At 45.8% G+C, this 21,724-nt stretch overlaps 1 protein-coding gene across 1 annotated transcript; it reads left to right on the top strand.

Moving 5' to 3' along the window:
* The first annotated feature begins 12,810 nt into the window (after positions 1 to 12,810).
* On the top strand, positions 12,811 to 17,085 carry LOC117656925 (uncharacterized). The gene is made up of 2 exons (XM_034405088.3): positions 12,811 to 13,920; positions 15,223 to 17,085. The coding sequence occupies exons 1-2, from the start codon at positions 12,882 to 12,884 to the stop codon at positions 15,237 to 15,239; spliced, it is 1,056 nt and encodes a 351-aa protein (XP_034260979.2). The 5' UTR covers positions 12,811 to 12,881; the 3' UTR covers positions 15,240 to 17,085.
* The last annotated feature ends 4,639 nt before the right edge of the window (positions 17,086 to 21,724 follow it).

The raw sequence follows: 21,724 nt of genomic DNA, 5'->3' as shown, positions 1-21,724 counted from the left end.
GAGTATCAAGAGTTAACTTATTCTCCCCTTCCTAATGTATTCCTCACTAACCACTCCCCTCTTCTAATCCCGCCTCCCTGGTATAAAAGATGATGTACATTCATTCTCCTCGCTTCTATCTGCAATCATCCTGTGAATATAGGATGCCTTCTGTAAATAAACGATCTTCTGTTTGAATATAAAAACTCTGAATTCATTATTGAGTCCGATCCTCGAATTACGGCAACAGGTGCAAATGCTCGTTCCGCGCCAGGTGTCCCAATTGCTCCTGGTCCTTCGTGTCGGGGGCTGTTGGGGATGCGAAGCAGGAAAGGAAAAGAGCGCGGCTCCTTTGCGGGTCTCCCGGGGCCATTGGCGGAAAGGAGCGGGATCCGAGCCGGACTCTGCCCAAACACCCGGCCAACCCCCTTCAGGTCATCGACTGCCACCTTCTGCCTAAAGATGCCCCCCAAAGCTCTGTGGGGCGAAGGGGGGGATCGATCGGAGAGCCCCGCAAGAAGAATTAGCGAGGAAGACATCGCGGTGGCTGCATTCACACAACCGGGGGAACCAGGACGTTTGAGCGCTACCGTTGCCCGGTTGTAAGCAGTGTCTCCCTCCAGGGCTCCCAGAAGACCCCAAGGGAGCAGCCAGGGCCGTATTTAGATGAAAAGATGCCCTAGGCTATTCCACTTATGAGGCCCTTTCACCTATAGTGAAAGTGTAATTTTAATTTTGCTAACAATTTGAATGTAGGCCCCTCTTGATCTTGAGGCCCTAGGCTGAAGCCTAGTTAGCCTATAGGAAAATCCGGCCCTGGGAGCAGCGCTGTTTTCTCTCTTCTTCGCGGACCCAAACAGGGCAGAGAATTTTTTTTTTAGCAGAGTTGGATTTATTTGCGGAGCCGAACCGGGGCAGAGCCTAAGCGACCGGGGGCGCCTGGTTGGAGGGCGATGCCGCTGCACCGGGAGCCCCTCTTGGTCTTGGGAGCGGGGGCTGGGGTCCTTCGTGCCGGGGGACTTTGGCGGTGAGTTTCTGGAAGGATTTGCGACCGGGGGGTGGGGAGGAGGAAAAAAAAAGGGAGGGGTGCATGTCCTGGATTTGGTCTTTCTCTCCCCCAGCCCTTCTCAGTTGCAAACTCCTTTCCCAGAAGGAAAAAAATCTTCCTTCTCTCGCGCTTCAGCGAGCCTGGTTTTCAAACTTTGGTACCTGGTTTGAAATCAGCTCCCTTTTTTTTTTTTACTTGATTTATATGCCGCCCTTCTCCGGAGACTCAGGGCGGCTTACAATGCATTAAGCAATAGCCTTCATCCTTTTGTATATTTTATACAAAGTCAGCTTATTGCCCCCACAATCTGGGTCCTCATTTCACCTACCTTTGAAAGGATGGAAGGCTGAGTCAACCTTGAGCCTTGGAGAGATTCGAACCAGCAGTAAATTGCAGGCAGCTGTGTTAATAACAGGCTGTGTAGACCACTGTACCATCAAGGCTTTTGTATTTCTGTGAGAACAGACAGTAAATGGGAAAAGAGACATTTCAGACTTTAGCCCTGTGGTTTTAGTTCCTGGCTTCCTTCTCTTGCCTGGGCAATGGGCCAGAAGAATTGAGCAACATCGCTGTGGCGGCGTTCTCGCACCGGATTGTCTGTGTGGCTAAACTTGGCAGATCGCCATCCTCTAGAGCAGTGTTTCCCAAACTTGGCTATTTTAAGATGCATGGACTTCAACTCCCAGAATTCCCCAGCCAGTATGCCTGGTTGGGGAATTCTGGGAGTTGAAGTCCATACATCTTCAAAGGGTCAAGTTTGGGAAACACTGCTCTAGAGCAGTGTTTCTCAACCTTGGAAGCTTGAAGATGGGTGGACTTCAACTCCCAGAATCCCCCAGCCAGCAGCGCTGGCTGGGGGATTCTGGGAGTTGAAGTCCACCCATCTTCAAGCTACCAAGGTTGAGAAACACTGAGGTAAATGAACACTGGTTAGTTAGAGAGTGCTGACTCGTGCATGAGGCAATCTACGATATGCTCTGATTGGTTACTGTAAACCCAGGGAAGAAAAGGACGGGGTGGGGTGGGGAGTGGAAGGAAACTCCACCTTCGCGCTTACAGTAACCAATCAGAGCATACCGTAGATTGCCTCATGCAGGAGTCAGCACTCTCTAACTAACCAGCTACAGCTGTGCGTTCTGGCCTATTGTAGACTTGTATCTCAGAAGGATCATCATCAGAAGCACCATCAGGACGCTTGGAACTAGCCATCCTCTGGCTAAAAGGGGAGAAAGTTAAGGAGGCGCTGAACAGAGGACGCATCTCCCCACTTGCAGGAGCCTCCATGCTGGGGCTTCATTTGGAGGACATTCCTGCCCTCCCCAGCCCATCCTTTCTGCAGAGAAAGGGATGGTTTTGGTTGTTAAAAACTTCCTGAGTGACCCCCCCCCCATAACTTGTCCTGATGCATGACAATGAAAACAACAACAGTACTTTCAGTTTCGTTTCTCACAAAGACTATCCACTTGCTCTCCAGTCTCACTTTCCCCTCCCCTGGTCCAATCTGCTGTCAGGAATAATTTGGGGTTCCAACTCAAATTGGGGCTGCGCAAGAATAAATAAAAATGAAATCCAGGCAGCTGTGAGGAAAGAAGAAATATTTATCCCTAAAAGCAAAAGAGTTTCTTTTAGGAGCAACTGCAGAGAAATGGGACGCAGCCACACAGTTTTTATGGGGGCTGCTTGTCTGGGATGTGGAAATGGCTACGTGCTGATTCTAAGGTGACACTTGAGGTGTGTGTGTGGGTGTGTAGCTATGTTTATTCTTGTGAACATAGAGTTCCTCCGGGAGACCTAACTTACTTAACTCTGTGTTTGCAGACCTTATCCTTTGATATGTGGATTAGGTCCGGGTCATTTATTTGGGGGTTTGAGGAAGTTTGCTAATTTTACTTGATTAACTTAGTTTCAGCTTGACTTATCAATTATCTAGTGGAGATGCTGATTCTCAGACTATTGTGGATTCCGTTAATATTTTAAGGGAAGATGGAAACGGTATATAGAATAAAATAAATCTGGATATATCAAACTTCTCACACTACTTTCTAGGAAGTAGATCTGCATGGTGTTGTGTACACGTCTCTGTTGATACATTTATAAAGGGACCTAAAACATAGACGAAGCAAATTTAAATCGAATGCCAGATTTAAATGAAGTACCAAACTTTCTTAAACGGGGCTCAGCGAAGCAGGAGGGAAGCAAGGGGGAGGGAGGGAGGGGGCGGGAGAGATCCCTTTCAGTTTCTTCCTCGCCCAGATCTCAGATCTTACCAGATACTCACCGTAGCAGCTTTCCGGCACCAAGGACCCCAACGCCGTCCCCAGGACCAAGAGAGGCACCCGAGGCAGCGGCATCACCCTTCAAAAACGCGTGCCTTGGCACCTGCAACCAGAGACACCTGCGCTCCTCTTTTATATGTTATGTTTTATCGTGGCTGTTCACCGCCCTGAGTCCTGTTGGAGAAGGGCGGTATACAAATAAAATAAAATAAAAAAAAAATAAAATAAATAAAATAAAATAAATAAATGGCAGCACCGCTCTCCGCCCCTGTCCCGTCCCTTCTGAGTTTTCCGCGGAATCAAAGTCTTCGGGTCCACGAAGGAAGATTAAAATCAGCGCTGCTCATTTCCTGGAGGAAGGGAGGGGGTCCTATCCAACAACATGTAGGGACCCCCTTCAAATTTTTATTTATTTATTTATTATTTAATTTGATTTATATGCTGCCCTTCTCCAGAGACTCAGGGCGGCTTACAATGCGTTAAGCAATAGCCTTCATACTTTTGTATATTTATACAAAGTCAGCTTATTGCCCCCACAATCTGGGTCCTCATTTCACCTACCTTAGAAAGGATGGAAGGCTGAGTCAACCTTGAGCCTGGCGAGATTCGAACTAGCAGTAATTGCAGGCAGCTGAATGATAATAACAGGCTATTAGTCTGCTGCGCCACCAAGCTCTTTCAATTTTTATTTATTATTCATATTTCTATGCCGCCCACTCTCCGAGGACTCTGGGCGGCTTACACCAAAGACAATATACTAAATAGCATATTGCCCCCAACAATCTGAGTCCTCATTTTACCCACCTCGGAAGGATGGAAGGCTGAGTCAACCTTGAGCCGGTGATATTTGATCCGCTGATCTGCTGAATTAGCAGTCAGCTGAAGTAGCTACAGTACTGCACTCTAACCACTGCACCACATCGGTTCGATTCTCCCCAGCCAAGTTGAGCACCCAAACGATCTGGTCTTCCTGGTTGTGTGAACGCAGCCTCCATGACTCCCACCACATGCTGGCTGTTTCTTCTTGCGAAGCCCCTCCGAGAGACCCCCGTCCCACAGGGGATCTTCCGGTGGGATCTGGTTGTAGCTTCCAGCTGCTGTTTTCCTTCTCAATTTCTTTCAGAACTCCGGAGGCCCCACCTGTCATTTTAGGGGGGCGGAAAATAGGTGGTTTTTTTTCCATTGGGTCTTCAGGGGTAACAGAAGTCCCCGTTTCTTGGCAACAGAATTACTTTTTCACTCTATTGCGATCTTTTCTTCTCCTGATCTGGTCTTCTCCCACTTTTTCCAGCGAACACAGAGAACAGTGGCTAATACTGTTGGGAGGCGATGAGAGTTGGAGCGAAGAGTATTTCTGTCTATGCAAATCATTTCATGCTGTGGGAAGATGGGGGGAAAGTGTGGGGGGGAGAGAGAGATAGAGAAACCGAGGTTTATCCCCCTACTTTCTTGGAAGCCCTTAGGAGAAACGGCAGGTGTGTTTCAGCAACTGTGAAAAAGAGGTGATCTTAAGGCAGATGCTCGCTGGCCCTTGGAAAGAAGCCCTCCAAGTGTGGTTGGGTGCCAGGGAGGGGGGGGTCCTTCCAAAGCCCTTTACAGCGCAGCTCCGTGTTTTGAATGGGGCACAGCCCCCACAATGGCACCCCCTTCCTTCAGGATCTCCTTATATAAAGCATTTCAGGAGCCTGGATAGCTCAACAGACTAAGCACTGTAATTTAACACCAGCTGCCTGCAATTAAAGTAAGATCGAATCTCGCCAGGCTCAAGGTTGACTCAGCCTTCCATCCTTTCTAAGGTAGGTAAAATGAGGACCCAGTTTGTGGGGGGCAAGAAGCTGACTTTGTATAAAAATATACAAAAGGATGAAGGCTATTGCTTAACGCACTGTAAGCCGCCCTGAGTCTCCGGAGAAGGGCAGCATATAAATCAAATTAAAAAAAAAAATTCCGTTTGTCCACACAAGAACCCTGCGAGATAGGCTGAGCTGAGAAATGAGAGAACTTCAGGGTCGGTGCACCTGACAGGCATCGCCTGGGCCTGGAATCGAAACCTGCTTGAAGACTGAGAGATCCTGGAGGAAGAGGAGCGCCCAGGTAGAATCAGATCCCTCTCCACCTTCTGGGAAGGAAAAAAAATTCTTGGCACCTGGACAGCCTCTCTCCCTCCCCTCCCCCCACTGCGAAAAGCAGCAAAAAAAATTGAGTCCCTTTGGTGCTAATGAAAGAATTATTGATAATTATAATTCTCCAATAATTATATTTTATTTCGAAAGTTAAAATGCAAAATCCAAAACGAAAGGAAACAAGAACAAAAAGAAATGTAGATATAAAAAAAGAAGACACCACATAGATACCCCCCAATTTTATACTGAGAAGTATTTTTCAGCAATCAAGAGTTTTGTTTTTTTTAAAATTTGAGTTATATGCCGCCCTTCTCCGGGGACTCAGGGCGGCTTACAATGCGTTAAGCAATAGCCTTCATACTTTTGTATATATTTATACAAAGTCAGCTTATTGCCCCCACAAACTGGGTCCTCAATTTACCTACCTTAGAAAGGATGGAAGGCTGAGTCAACCTTGAGCCTGGCAAGATTCAAACCTGCAGTAATTGCAGGCAGCTGATGTTAATAACAGGGTGCCTTAGACCACTGTACTACCAAGGCTTTGGGCCTCCCCCCTCTTTTTTCAAAACAGCTCCAATTCGAAGAACAAAAAGAAATGTAGATATAAAAAAAGAACAGACACCACATAGATACCCCCCAATTTTATACTGAGAAGTATTTTTCAGCAATCAAAGTTTGGGGCTCCCCCCCTTTTTTTTTTTTCAAAACAGCTCCAATTCGACCTGCCAAACTGTCTCCTGTAGAAAAAAAGGGATCCATTTGTCCTGACGTAGGATTCCTTTCAAGGGTGGGGGGGTGGCTGAAGGAAGGAGATCCCTTCCCCGTCACTCCCGCCGGACACGGCCAAAGCCTGAAGGTCCGGGACCTTCCCCGCAGGCTCTCCGGACCTTCCCCGCTCGCTCTCTCCGGTCTCCTCTCCGTCTTTGCTTGGAGCCTCCCCGCAACTCCGACGCCCAGCCCGGCGCTGCTTCCCTCCTTGCCCGAGCTGTGGGGGGGGGGGAGAGGTTTTCTCCCTCTGCAGCCTCCGCCTCCACACCGAGGCCGCAGGGCAAGAACCGGGAGCCCCGGAGCGCCTGCCTGGTTGCTGCGCCTTCCTTTGGGGTTCCCTCCGGAGAAAAGGCGGACCTTGCAAATAAGTTAATAGGGAGCGAAGCCAAGGCTTCACTCAGGTCCGCCTTCCAAGCGGGAAAACAACCTTAAGGTTGTTTTCCCGCTTGGAAGGCGGACCTGAGTGAATCATTGGTTCACACGAAAGGCGGGAAAATGGAGCAACCTCACTGGTTAGAATGCCAGGCAAAGAGCCCGCTGAACCAATCGACTCAGTGAAGAGCTGGAGTCCCCAGACGGAGTCCCGCCTCTTCAGTCGGTCCTCCCATTTAACGCTGGCAAGGAAGGCGGGATGCAAAGAGGAAAAAGGACAGAGGAGCTGAGCTGAGGCGGGCATCCACAGGGCATCCGCCATCATCGCAGCAAGTTGAGAATTTGCTTGGGCTTTTTTCCCCTAAAATGACCACGCTCGCCCCACCAGCTCCATTCAGCCCAGCTACGGAGAGTTGGAAATCATATATGCTGCGATTCAATGGCTTCCTGGAGGCAAATTGTCAGATATAAATGCCTTATTCTCCAATGTGTAAATAGTGTACAGACAGGGTATCAGGGGTTAATTTATTCTTCACTTCTTAATGTATTCATAATTCACCACTCCCACATATAGCTCCACCCATTGTATATATAAGGAGCTACCTACACCATTTCCCTTGCTTCTATCTGTGAATATTCAGTGAATATAGAATGCCTAATGTAAATAAAAGAATATACAGTTAAATCTTTAACTCTTGTTGATCTTATTGAGTCTGATCCTGAAAATATTGCAACAAACTGGTAGCAGAGGATGGTTAATTGACTCAATAAAAAGCCTTAAAATGTCTAAGAAAGATAGGCCCAACACCAGGGCCTACAGCAAAGAAATGGAAACGGAACAAGAAATAATCAACGAATCCACGAATGCAATTTCGAGAGAATCCGAAGAATACACCACTGAAGACGAAGAAATAATTGATGACCAGGAGGAAATCGAAATAGAAAATAACGAACTCAGGTCAGAGATATTAAAACTATTAAAAAGCCAGAAGAATGATGAAAGCCTCATCGCGAACCTCCAAGATATGCTAAAGAACAGCGGAGCAGCGAGAGAGAAAAACATCACCAATGAAAAACCCAGAGAGCCAAAAATAGTGAGTAATATGACTGCGGAGAAAATCATTACAAAGAAGAAAAACGATGATCCCGCGCAAAAATTTGAATGGCAGCCATCTTGGTTTCAACCGGCCTCCAAGATGAACGAAGAAGAGCCAATCAGCAATCTCGATTCAAAATTTCTGGCGCGAAAAATATTACCGGACAACGAAAACGAAAAGGAAGATTCAAACACCTCAGAAGAATCAGAACCAGAAAGCGAGGAAGATCCAACTAAACACCAAATAAAATCAGCGATGAAAACGCTCTTTGCTGCATTTGGGCCAAAACTGAAAATTACTAAAAAGACACTAAAAAAGCGAACGAGCAAGCCAATGCCTCAAGACCTGCCCGCTCCCATCCTGACTACTAGAGCGCTGACGCCGGAACCCAGAGAGCCCTGCCGATACCGCCCTACGCCGCAGACCGAAGCAAACACCAATGCTTTCAATAGAAGAAGAAGAACAGCCACCGTCGCCAGAACGCCCAAAGTCGAACCAGAGACCGACTCATCTGAAGAGGAGCAGAACGAGCGGGCCGCGATGAGGAGAACCTTCCACGACGACGCCGAAGAAGAAATGGACAACGCGCATGCGCGAAACTACGCTGACGATCCGGGAAGACATGAACAGGAGAGAAGATCATGCAGACTCGTAGCGAGCATCCCCATGCCGTTTTGCAATTTTCTGCATTTACGAGACCACGGACTACCTCAGGTTGTAAGTAATGGACCCAATAATGTCGGAAATTTACCCAGTGACTTCCCAAAACTAAGGGTTGATGGCATTAATTTACAAGAATGGTATCAACAGCTCCAGGTTGTCTTTATGAAGGAAAACTTACTGTTTTTTATCACTAGTCCCCCAAAAAGACCTTGGACACTAAAAATAGATTGCTTACACCATAGAGCTTTTTTCTTAATAATATCTAGTGTGTCTCCTGCAATGTATCACAGCATTAAGCCAAATTTGACTGTTTCAGAAATTATTCAATGCATGTTTAATTTGTTTCACAGTGACAGTGTAGCCACCACCACAAGGATATCTAAAGACTTCTTTTCATCTAGGATAAAACCAGGGGTTTCCATAAGTGAACATTTAATATCTTTGAACAAAATAAGAGCTGAACTGCATTTAAGGGGGGAAGTGATTTCAGACCAAACAATGAAAAGTGTCATTATCAACTCACTTGACCCATCATGGGACAATTTCATGTCACATTTAGACACAATCAATCTAGGGTATTTATCCATAGAAAGTCTATCTAACAAATTGATAACAGAAGATAATTCTAGAAGGAATCGTTCTAACTATCACACAGAACATAAACCATATAGGAAAGTAGCTTTTCAAGAAAAATATAGTGGAACATTTAAATGTCATAATTGTGGATCCAGGGAACACAATAGAAGAGATTGCCCAAAAGTCTTAAAAGAAAGATATAGATCAGAATACAGAAACAAACACGATTATAGACAGCCTTCCATAGAAAGGCATAGATATAGGAGCCCACCAAATCACAGAGAGAATAGAGGGGGCAGAGACAATTCAAAGGATAGAAAGTCTGGTTCACTGAATGGATTAAATAAACAAGACAACACTAACACACAACAAAGTGAGAACAATAATTGGCTTATTGATTCTGGAGCAACTAATCACACCACTAATAACAAAAGTATATTGTCTTCATTTGCAGAAGATAAATTTGTAATTAAGGTTGCTAACCAAGAAAAGGTTCAAGTATTAGGTAGAGGAAATGTAACCTTGCCTGGTTTAGGAAAAATAGAGGGGGTATTACTAATACCTGAAATACCTCATAACATATTAAGTGCCATAAAACTAAGCAGAGATTCTGACATTAACATTGTTTTTTCAAAAGGAAAGGCAACTTTGGAAAAGAATAAAATAAATGTAGGCACTGTGGTGACTAAAGGAGGACTACCTTACCTAATAACAAAAGAAAAATGGTTACATAACATTGATTCAAATATGGAAGATTGTATTGAAATAGATGATGAGAATGTTAGCAACAGTGACAATGATGAATGTAAAATATCTCATGATCACACAGATGCACACAACGATAAGAAACCAAAGATAGGTAAACCAATTCATGATGAGTGTGCTCACATATTGCATAGAAAGTTAGGACATGCCAGTTTTCCTGTAGTGCAAAAAATGACTGAACACGCAGAAGGTGTTAAAATAAAGAATTGTGAAAATTATCTGGAATGTTCAGTATGTAAATCTACAAAACTAAAAACTAGTCCCAGGCCAAGAAAATCTACCAGATCAACTAACAAAATTTTTGATTTAGTACACATGGACTTAGTTGGTCCATTAACTCCATCAATCACTTATAGGAAACGTTACTTCCTGACAATAGTGGACGATTATAGCCGCTATGGATTTGTTTACACACTAAAACACAAAGATGAAACATTTCAAAAATTTAAAGAATTTTACAAACGCATAGAAACACAACACAACATCAAAATAAAACAAATTATGACAGACAGAGGATGTGAATTCATGTCTAAAGAATTCTCACAATGGTTAAAAGACAAAGGAATGTTACATTACACATCTAGTCCATTTTCTCCGTTCCAAAACGGGATTGCAGAGAGAAAAAATTCCACATTACAAACCATGATTAGATGCACATTGGAAGATGCTGGCTTAAGCAAACAGTTCTGGTCAGAAGCCTTACATTATTCAAATTACACACAAAATAGAACATGGTCCAGCATTATAAATAAGACACCATATGAAGTGATGTATAATAGAAAACCAAAATTAGCGCACATGCATATATTTGGAGTCACAGCAGACGTACACATACCTAAACAATTAAGAAGAAAGGGAGAAAATGTGTCCAGGAGACTCAGATTTATGGGATATGAGACTGGCACTAAAGGATACAGATTCATTGATAGTAACAACAAATTTATAGTCTCCAGAACAGCTGTGTTCCATGAACAAGCTAACTGGTCTAAATTACATCTTAATGAGATATTCCCAAATAAACATGAAGATACAAAATCTTATGAGAAAGGGACTATAGAAAAACAAAATACCAACAAATATAAAAACAAAACCAAAACTTGGACAAATAGCCAACTCAAAATAAAGACAGATACACTAACAAAAAAGGAAGCAAGATATTTGCATGATAACGATAGTAAACCAGAGAAAATCATTAGAAACACCAGAAATCAAATGCCAAATAAATACAAGGATTATGTAATGCACATGAATGGTGAACCAACAACACCCAATACATACGAGGAAGTGTTAAAACTTCCTCACGAAGAAAAAGAAAAATGGGAATTAGCAATGAAGAAAGAGATGGAAAGTTTACAAGGACTAAATGTATTTACACCTGCATCTGCACCTAAAGATAAGACAATTATTGGTACCAGATGGATATACAAAATTAAGAATTTAGAGGGAGGAAATACTCTATACAAAGCTAGATTGGTTGCACAGGGTTATGCACAGAAATATCCAGAGGACTATACTGACACGTATTCCCCCACTGTAAGAACAGAGAGTGTCAAAACAGCTCTAGTGGTAGCTTCAGCACTCAATCTAGATGTATTCCAATATGACATACAGACTGCATACCTACACGCAAAATTAGATAAAGAAATATACGTGAGAGCACCTCATAGTCCATACACAAACAAAAATGAGACTTGGTTGTTAAACAAGAGTTTATACGGGCTAAAACAATCTGGTAAACGATGGTATGATTGTTTAGTAAAAGTACTTAAGACCATGGACTTCAACGCTACCACTGCTGATAATTGTTTCTTTGTCAAAAGGGGTGATGATTACGTTGAATTTGTATTGATTTATGTGGATGACATTTTATACATAGGAAAACATAAGGAAAGAAGAGAAACTTTTGTAACTAAACTAAATGAACATTTCTCATTGAAATCTTTAGGCAAGGTAAACAAATACCTTGGTGTCCAAATTAATAAGACAAAAGGGGGATTCAAACTTACCCAGAGAGATAAGATCATAGATCTTTTAAATAAATGCAACTTAAACAATGCCAAACCTTGTGATACCCCTATGCAAACTGACTTTCTAAGGAATTCTGATGAATCTTCTCCCGAGTTCAAGGATAATACATTCTATAGATCAATCATAGGTTCACTCCTTTACATATCTAATTGGACTAGACCGGACATCACTTTACCACTCAATTTATTATCTAGGCATGTCAGCAAACCAACAATGTACCACTGGGAAGCTGTTAAAAGAATTTTAAGATATTTAAAAGGTACACTAGACTTTTGTTTAATGTTAGAACCTAATGATATTAAAGAACCAAAGCTTACGTGTTATGCAGATGCAGATTGGGCTGGAGACACCTCATGCAGAAAAAGCACATCTGGTTATGTATTTCTCTTAAATGACTGTCCAGTCTACTGGTACACTGGTAAACAAGAACTAGTGGCTACTTCAACAACAGAAGCGGAATATGTTTGTTTATCCAAGGCCGCAAATAATCTTGTATGGTTTAATGATTTAATTTCAGATGTTTGGAAAAAACCTGCTCTGCCTTTTGTTATGCATGAAGACAATAAAGCAGCCATTGAAATATCTAGATCTGATGCCATTGGACAAAGGTCCAGACATATAGATATAAAATTTAAACATGTGAGACAATTATCTCAGGATGGATTTATTAAAGCAGTGCATTGTGACACTTCAGAACAATTAGCTGATATATTAACGAAGCCTTTACCTTCTAAACAACATAGATACTTAACCTCTAAGTTGTATGTTTTGTATTGTCCTGAATCTGAATGTAACTGGTGTTGTATAACGAATCGGCATTTAGAGGGGGATTTGTCAGATATAAATGCCTTATTCTCCAATGTGTAAATAGTGTACAGACAGGGTATCAGGGGTTAATTTATTCTTCACTTCTTAATGTATTCATAATTCACCACTCCCACATATAGCTCCACCCATTGTATATATAAGGAGCTACCTACACCATTTCCCTTGCTTCTATCTGTGAATATTCAGTGAATATAGAATGCCTAATGTAAATAAAAGAATATACAGTTAAATCTTTAACTCTTGTTGATCTTATTGAGTCTGATCCTGAAAATATTGCAACACAAATGATCTATCGGCTCTGCCGGACAATAGGAAGAGGGCGTTTTTCCTATGCCACTGCGGACCCGAAGTCTTCGAGATGGCTCAAGCGCTCTCGGAACCAGCCGAGGTGCAGAAGGTACCGTGGGCAACGCTCCAGGAAACGCTACGAGCCCATTATGCACCCGTACCGTCAAGGATGGTGAGCAGATTTGAATTTTGGCGCAGGAGTCAAGAGGAAGGGGAGACGGTCGATCAATACGTCGCCGCACTACGAAAAGCCGCAGCTCATTGCGAGTACAGAAATCCAGAGGAAGCGATGCTAGAGAGGCTTGTTTTGGGATTGAGGGACCGCAGACTGCAGAGAAGATTGCTGCCAAAGCCTAATCTCACGTTGAAAATGGTGCTCGAAGAAGCCAGAGCAAACGAAGACTCAACAGATGAGGGCGATGAAATCCAGCGCCTACGTTTCGAAAGAAAGACGGGAAATCCGGAGACGGGAGAAAGGCTGCCTTTTTGTGCCAGATGCGGGGGCGATCACCCCAAAGCGGGCTGCAGATTCCAAGATGCCATTTGCCAAAGATGCGAGCGGAAGGGGCACATAGCGAGGGCTTGCCGTGCCAGCCAACCTGCCCTGCACCGCCAGCGGCAGCCTGCAACACAAACCGGCTTCCGAAAAGCGCAGTTTCCAAAGCCCAAGAGAAGAGAAACACCCCAAACGACCATAGGGTACATCAGCGAATATCCCTGCGAGCATCCCTTAAAGAAAATCCACGTCACCGTTCTCATCGAAGGGTCTCCGTGCGACATGGAGGTGGTCACGAGTTCGTGCATGACCATTGTGTCCTGGAAAACCATAAAGGCGGCGGTTCCGGAACTGGCAAAGAAACAATTGACGCCTCAGAAGGTACTTTTAAAGACCTATCAAGGATACCGCATCCCCGTCATAGGGAGGGGATCCTTCCAAGTCAAATTCAACGATTTTGTCGGACCTTTGCAGCTGACCGTGGTGAAAGACGACCGGCCAAGCCTGCTTGGACTGGAATGGTTCGACGCTCTGGGTTTAGGACTGTCCTTCCAAGACAACGGCATCAAGGAGCTGACCAAGGAATTCGCGGACGTCTTCAACGGGAGTTTGGGCAAGTACATGGGGAAACCCATCTCTTTCACCCTAGACCCCAAAGTCGCCCCCACCTGAATGAAACGTTGGGGAGGGTCCCTTTTGCTCTCCGGCCCCAGATAGACAGTCAATTTTAATAGGAAGGGACCTTGCAGGTCATCTAGTCCAACCCCCTGTCCAAGCAGAAGATCCTACATCTGCCTCTACCTAGGATCAAACTCACGATCTCCTGATTGTGAGGCAAGAGCTCCGCCTTTAGGCCACATCATTCCCCGGGGGGGGGTTCTGGAGCCGGTTGATCACCCTAAATGGGAGACCTCAATAAGGCATTACAACAGAGTGCCTACCCTGTGCCAGTCGTTCAGCATTTATTGCACTTCTTAGGAAAGGGCAAAACTTTTGCAAAACTCGATTTAGCTCAAGCATATCAGCAACTGCCGGTGGACGATGCCACTATTGTAACACACAGAGGGGCATTTAAATGCCGCCAGCTGCAATTTGGTGTAAGCGTGGCACCAGGGCTCTTTCAAAGTATAATGCAGGGGTCCTCAAACTTGGCTGTTTTAAGACTTGTGGACTTCAACTCCCAGAATTCTCCAGCCAGCATTTGCAGAATTCTGGGAGTTGAAGTCCACAAGTCTTAAAGTGGCCAAGTTTGAAGACCTCTGCTATAATGGAACGTCTCCTACAGGGCATTCCTGGGTTGGTGCCTTACTTTGATGATGTTCTCGTGTTAAAGAAGATCTCATCCACCCACTAGAGAGTCCTGAGTCGGTTTCGAGAAGCCCGGACTTTAGGTTAAAAAAGGAAAAATGCCAGATAGCCATGCCACAAGTTGAATTTCTGGGATATTTAATTGACGGCTCAGGGATACACCTAGAAGTGGTTTCAGCAGGTTTAGACTAGTTCTACAGAACCGGTAGTGGGAATTTTGAGTAGTTCAGAGAACCGGTAGTAAAAATTCTGACTGGCCCCACCCCCATCTATTCTCTGCCTCCCAAATCCCAGCAGATTGGGAAGAAATGGGATTTTGCAGTAACCTTCCCCTGGAGTGGGGAGGAAATGGGGATTTTGCAGTAACCTTCCCCTGGAGTGGGGTGGGAATGGAGATTTTACAGTATCCTTCCCCTGCCACGCCTGCCATGCCATGCCATGCCATGCCCACAGAACCGGTAGTAAAAAAAATTGAAACCCACCCCCGGATAGACCCTACCAAAAGCCAAACGTCAAGACCATACAGGAAGCTCCCACCCCAAAGAATCAGACAGAACTCCAGGCATTTCTAGGCCCATTAAACTTTTATCGTATTTTTCTGCCACAGAAGGCGACAGTAGCTGAGCCGCCGCACCGACTGCTAGACAAGGAAGGCGAATTGGACCTGGGGACGGAAGGAAGCCACTGCCTTCTCTGCAGTAAAGAAACTATTATCGTCCCATAGCATCCTTGCACAATATAATGAGACTCTGCCCCGCATCTCTTAACCCTCGTTGGGGCGGTCATCAGCCACCGGATGCCAAATGACAGTCCTTGCCTCCCTCTCTCGTCTCCGGCCATCGGCTCCTTCTTCGGTCCTGGACAGCAGACTCCGCCAAGGCAGCCCTGCGACCATTCATTCTCCGGGAGCCTCGCCTCTCACCCTCAGCCCAGGAAGGGTACTTCTCACCTCTGCCTACCTCACAGGATTGTTGTGGGGGGGGGCGAGAATCAGAAGAAATGTGTTGTTGTTTTTTTACAATCTGAAGTGCCTGGAAGACCTGATGCGTTGCGGGGGGGGGAGTGCGGGGTGCAGCAGAGTGTTTGTAGGGGGGGACAGGCCCCTAAGAAAAGTCTGTTGTTTTCTTTTAACACTATATTTTGTAATAACAAGTCTCATGTTTCATTATATTTGTCCCTACAAGTCTACGCATGCAGGTCATCCACTTACCTGTTGAGTGTAGTCAGGGCCTCCCCCCATTGAGTGAAAGGCCCCATTTATCTTTTCAATGCTGCAATATCCATCTTCTCCATAAAGACAGGGAGAATGCCATGAATCAGAAGGAATGCTTCGTCTCGTATAGCAAATGCACAGAAGAAATCAAAAGTCCAGAAAGTGCAATGCAGAAAATCTTGGAATTTAAATTTGAAAATCAACTTGCAATTGATTTTATAGGGGTAATCTCGCGGGGGGGGGGACGACCCCCTACAAGAAACATAATTTAACAAGATCTATGCTGAGAGCAGCAAGAATAAACTTGACTCAAAGAAGAATCAACTTCTCTTGTAAAAATGCCCAAGAACAGCAGGGTTGGGGAGGGACTGCACAGGACCCCCAACAAATATCCTCTTATATACTTCTCTTTTGAGAGGGATGATGGGCAACAATAGCAGGAAAGTTTGTTTTTTTTTTTTTTGGAAAAAACTTTATTGAGTTTTTTAAAAAAACATAAATATATTGACATTTTCAATTAACATCAGATGTGCAGTGTTTTAACTATACAGAAAAATATTTCTGGTGATATTTCAAATTACTTTTTACCATTATTTAACACACCTTTTGGTCTTTCTTTCATTTTATCATGCATCCATTTATACCACCTTTCCCACTCAATATAATAATCTGACTTCTCATCATCGTTTAATTCATAAATTAATTTAGTCATCTCTGCGCACTCCAGTATTTTCCTAATTATAAGCTCTTCTGGTGGTTGGGTTTTCTCTTTCCAATACTGTGCATACGCCAGTCTGGAGGCTGTAATTATATGAATCATTAAGTGGATCTTTGACTTTCCGTATGGCTTCTTAACTATTCCCAGGAGAAATATTTCTGGTGTTAATTCAGTATCTTCCCCAGTTATTTCGTATAACCATCTCCTGATCTTACTCCAATATCCTTTCGCTTCCGGGCATGTCCACCACATGTGAAAGAAGGTGCCTTGACCATGGCCACATTTCCAAGAATTAGGGTGTATATTGGGGTATATCTTTGCTAGCCTAGCCGGGGCTAAATACCATCTATGGAGCATCTTGTAATGGTTTTTCTTGTATGTCGCCGCTCTGGTCAGTTTAAGGTTCCTATTCCATGCCTCCTCCCATTCACTAAAATTTATATCTCGTCCAATATTTTTCTCCCATGCATTTATTTGATTCTTTGTTGTATCCTCGGACTTATCATCATCTAATAAATAATTATATAGTTTAGCCAAAATCTTTTTGCCTGTTCCCATCAGGACTTTATCCAACCTATTAGGTCCAAATTCTAAGCCGTATTGTTCTTTGTCTTTCTGATATCTGGATTTTATTTGTAAATAGGTCCACCAATCTAAAATTATTCCTTGCTCTCTCAAAGTGTTATTTGATTTGAGATTCCCTCCTTTATCTAAGATATAGATCTCTGTGGGGGCACCTACCCTCTGGAATCAGTTGCCCCCAGAGATAAGGAGAATCCAAGACCTTAGCGCCTTCCGCCGTGCCCTTAAAACCCACTTTTTCCAGCAAGCCAGGCTGGCTTAAGAAGAAATTTTAAATGTTTTAATTGGTTTGTATTTTTAATTTTGGGCCAAATTTATATATATTTTAATTGTTTTTAATATTTGTATTCCATGTTTTTTTTAATTCTGGCTGTACACGGCCCTGAGTCCTCAGGGAGAAGGGCGGTATATAAATTTAAAATAAATAAATAAATAAATAAAATATCTTTATACCTGCCCATTTTCTCCATTCCCCATCTATTGTGGTAGATCAGGGCCTCCATCGTAGAGAGCCAATTTGGGACTTTTTTGTAATATATTTGCCTAATCGGGATCCATGTTTGTATCAATGAGTCTCTAATTTTGTGTCTATAAAAGTATGTTTTCCTTTTCTTCTCTACGTCCCAAATGTGGGCATGCCACCCTTTTTGTAAATCGTGGCCTTCTAGGGTTAAAATCCTCTTGTTAGCAGGAAAGTTTTTGTCCATTTTTGAGTTGACTGCCTGCTACTTGATCTTTCATTTGCTTACCTCACCTCCCCCCAAATGTTTCTACTGTTTTTGTTCTAAATCCGGTTTTTACATTTGCAGATAAGATCACTTTTAGGAGGAAGCAGTAAAGGAAAAAAGAGGGGAGAGGAGAGAACAAAAGTCACTGGGAAGGGAAGGGAAAGGGGGAAAGGGACAGGAGGAAAGGGGGAAAGGATCCAGTCAGAAGGAAAGGCAGACACGTGGGGGGACATGATTCTCACGGAAAGCCACTATCTCATAGACCATGGGTCCTCAAACTATGGCCCACGGGCCGGATACAGCCTGCTGAAGCCATTAATCCGCCCCGTGCAGGACCGCAAGGCTGCCCTGCGCACATCACCCCACCTACCTGCCAGCCCCCACCTGCCTTCTGGAGGCTGAGGAGGCCAAAAATGGGACGCGCAGAGCAGGGCTGGGTTCTACTTGCCTTTTACTACCGGTTTGCAGTGGGGCCGCGCGTGCGCTCTTCTGCACATGCGCAGAAGCGTTTTGGTGACATTGGGGTCAGTGGGCGGGGCTTCCCAACGGTTTTACTACCGGTTCTATAGAATCGGTGCGAACCGGGGGGGGCAATCCACCACTGGCGCGGAGGCCCCGGGAGGCCAAAAATGGGCCCCCAAATTTTGGTCTCCACAGCCTCCAGAGAGGGAAGGAGGGAGAGACACAAAAGATGGAGACCCCCAAGGACTGGGTCCACTATAGGTGAAAGGGCCTCATAAGTGGAATAGCCTAGGGCCTCTTTTCATCTAAATCCGGCCCTGCTTACAAGTGCCAAAGGGCTCCCTGTTCGGAGGGCGATGCCGCTGCCCCAGGGACCCCTCCTGTCCCTCGCGGCGGCGCTGAGGCCTCTCGTGCTGGGAGGCTTTTGCGGTGACTTTCTGGGAGAGAGGGAAGAGGGAAGGGGGGGGTCCTGGCTTGGATCCTTCTCTCTTCCTCTCCCTCCTTCCCCAGCTCTTTTCCCAGAAGGAAACTCTTCCTTCCTTCCTTCCTGGGCGTTAAGCTGAGCCTCCTTTAAAAACCTCCGTGCTCGATCTGTAAGCAATTTGCATTTCTATTAATGAGAAAATAGAAAAGAGACTGAAAGTGAAAAGAGACGGTGCAGAGTTCAGACATGTCGCCCTCACTCTCCTCCCCCTCTCCTTTCCCTCCCTTTCCCTTCTTCCTCCCTCCCTCTCCTTTCCCTCCCTTTCCCTCCTCTTTTCTCCCTCCTCCCCTTCTCCTTCTCTTCCCCTCCCCCTTCTCCTTTCCCTCCTCCCCTTCTCCTTCTCTTCCCCTCATTCCTTTCCCTCCCTTTCCCTCCTCTCCTTTCCCTCCTCCCCTTTTCCTCTCCTCCTTCCTCCCCCACTCCTTTACCTCCCTCTTCTCCTTTCCCTTCTCCTCTTCCCCTTCCCTCCTTCCTCCCCCTCCCTTTCCCTCCTCTCCTTTCCCTCCTCCCCTTCTCTTCCCCTTCCCTCCTTCCTCCCCCTCTCCTTTCCCTCCCTTTCCCTCCTCTCCTTTCCCTCCTCCCCTTCTCCTTCTCTTCCCCTCCCCTTCCTCCCTCCCCCTTCCTCCTCCCCTTCTCTTCCATTCTCCTCCTTCCTCCCCCTCTCCTATCCCTCCCTCTCACTCCTCTCCTTTCTCTCCTCCCCTTCTCCTTCCCTTCCCCTTCCCTCCTTCCTCCCCCTCTCCTTTCCCTCCCTTTCCCTCCTCTCCTTTCCCTCCTCCCCTTCTCCTTCCCTTCCCCTTCCCTCCTTCCTCCCCCTCTCCTTTCCCTCCTCCCCTTCTCCTTCTCTTCCCCTCTCCCTCCTCTTCTTTTCCTCCTCCCCTTCTCCTTCCCTTCCCTTCCTCCCCCTTTCCTTTCCCTCCCTTTCCCTCCTCACCTTTCCCTCCTCTCCTTCTCTTCCCCTCCCCTCCTCCCTCCCCCTTCCTCCTCCCCTTCTCCTCCTTCCTCCCCCCTCTCTTATCCCTCCCTCTCACTCCTCTCCTTTTCCTCAATTCAATTCAATTTATTAAATTTATATACCACCCTTCTCCCGAAGGACTCAGGGCAGTGAACAGCCAAATATTAAAATACATACAATATAAAAGTTAAGATAGTTTAAAAATAATTAAATCAATTTAGGCTTCCCCAATTTAAAACCCCTCACTAAAATTAACCCATTAAAATATTTTTAAGCCAGCCTGGCTTGCTGAAATAAGAAAGTCTTCAGGGCCTTACGGAAAGTATGGAGGTCTGAGATCAGTCGTATTCCTGGGGGTAGCTCGTTCCAGAGGGCGGGTGCCCCCAAAGAGAAGGCTCTCCCCCTGGGGGTCACCAGTCGACATTGCCTGGCCGACGGCACCCTGAGGAGACCCTCTCTGTGAGAGCGTATTGGCCGGTGGGAGGTTATCGGTGACAGAAGATGGTCTCGTAAATACCCAGGCCCTAAGCCATGGAGCGCTTTAAAGATGAGAACCAATACCTTGAAGCGCACCCAGAAGACCACTGGGAGCCAGTGCAGCTCGCGCAGGAGAGGTGTCACATGGGAGTGCCAAGTCACCCCCGTAATCACCTGTGCGGCCGCATTCTTGACCAGTTGGAGCCTCCGGGTGATCCCCAAGTGGAGCCCCATGTAGAGAGCATTACAGTAGTCCAGGCGAGAAGTGACGAGGGCATGAGTGACCGTGCATAGGGAGTCCCGATCCAGAAAGGGACGCAACTGGTGGATCAGGCGAACCTGATAAAAAGCCCCCCTGGCCACGGCCGTCACATGTTCTTCTAAGGACAGCCGTGTATCCAGGAGGACACCTAAGTTGCGAGCCCTCTCTGTGGGGGCCAACAACTCACCCCCAATAGTCAGAGATGGCACCAACTGACTATATTGGGACACCGGGAGCCACAGCCATTCAGTCTTGGACGGGTTGAGCTTTGAGCCTGTTTCTCCCCATCCAGATCCGCATGGCCTCCAGACACCGGGACATCATGTTAAGGGCATCATTGGGGTGGTCCGGGGTGGAGATGTACAGCTGAGTGTCATCAGCGTACTGGTGGAACTGCACCCCGAAACCACGGATGATCTCACCCAGCGGCTTCACATAAATGTTGAACAGAAGGGGCGAGAGGACCGACCCTTGCGGCACCCCACACACAAGGTGCCTTGAGGTCGACCTCTGGCATCTGAGGTGTCCATCAAAGATGCACAGGGGTTTGTCCCCAGCCTCCAGAGACTCCTAGAGCAAAAAACGTCACTTCTTGTCCCACCGGGAGTTGGGAAATGGGCCCTTTCAGGCCTCCTGAGGGTTTCAGAGGGAGAGGGAAAGGCTGTTTTCGCCCTTCCCAGATGCATAGAGAAGATCTGGAGCCAGGTAAGAAAGAAAAACGGGCCTACCAGGCCATCGCATGCCAGAAACAGGGGGGAGGGGGGTTGCACACGCATGCGCAGGGCAGGGCTCATAGAATTATGGGTGTGGCCACACGCATGCGCGAACCTCCCCCGCCCCCTACTCTCCTGGCACGCGATGGCAAAAAGGTTAGCCATCCCTGCCATAGATGAACAATAGAAAATGATTTTTTTCTTGGCATCGGGCATTCTTAAGTTGCTCCCGTCTATTGATTTATGGGAGATGTTTTCCTGCCTGTTTAATTGCTTTGCTCCTCCCTTTTGGTTTCTATGGAAAACCGAGGACTTCCAAGAAGTGTATCTTCCATGGTGCTGTCCTGAGATTTTGCCACCATCTACAAAGCATCTCTCTGCCAGCCCCCACCTCTGCCTCCCCCCACAATCCCTGTGCTTGGAGGTTGAAAGAGCCCCAAGGAATGGAAAGGTCCCATATCAGGAACCATAATATTTTCTTTGGTTGATTTACTTTTCCAGGAATGGGTGGGTAT

This window comes from Pantherophis guttatus, chromosome 2 (assembly GCF_059756535.1).
Source record: "Pantherophis guttatus breed Tessera chromosome 2, ASM5975653v1, whole genome shotgun sequence".
Taxonomy (NCBI): Eukaryota; Metazoa; Chordata; class Lepidosauria; order Squamata; family Colubridae; genus Pantherophis; species Pantherophis guttatus.
Note: the sequence above shows the minus strand (reverse complement) of the source record. Positions and strands in the feature narration are given on the sequence as shown.

What these genes read in the sequence shown, in the direction of transcription:
- LOC117656925 (XM_034405088.3), top strand. Translation starts at nt 12,882, where the DNA reads ATGGCTCAAGCGCTCTCGGAACCAGCCGAGGTGCAGAAGGTACCGTGG.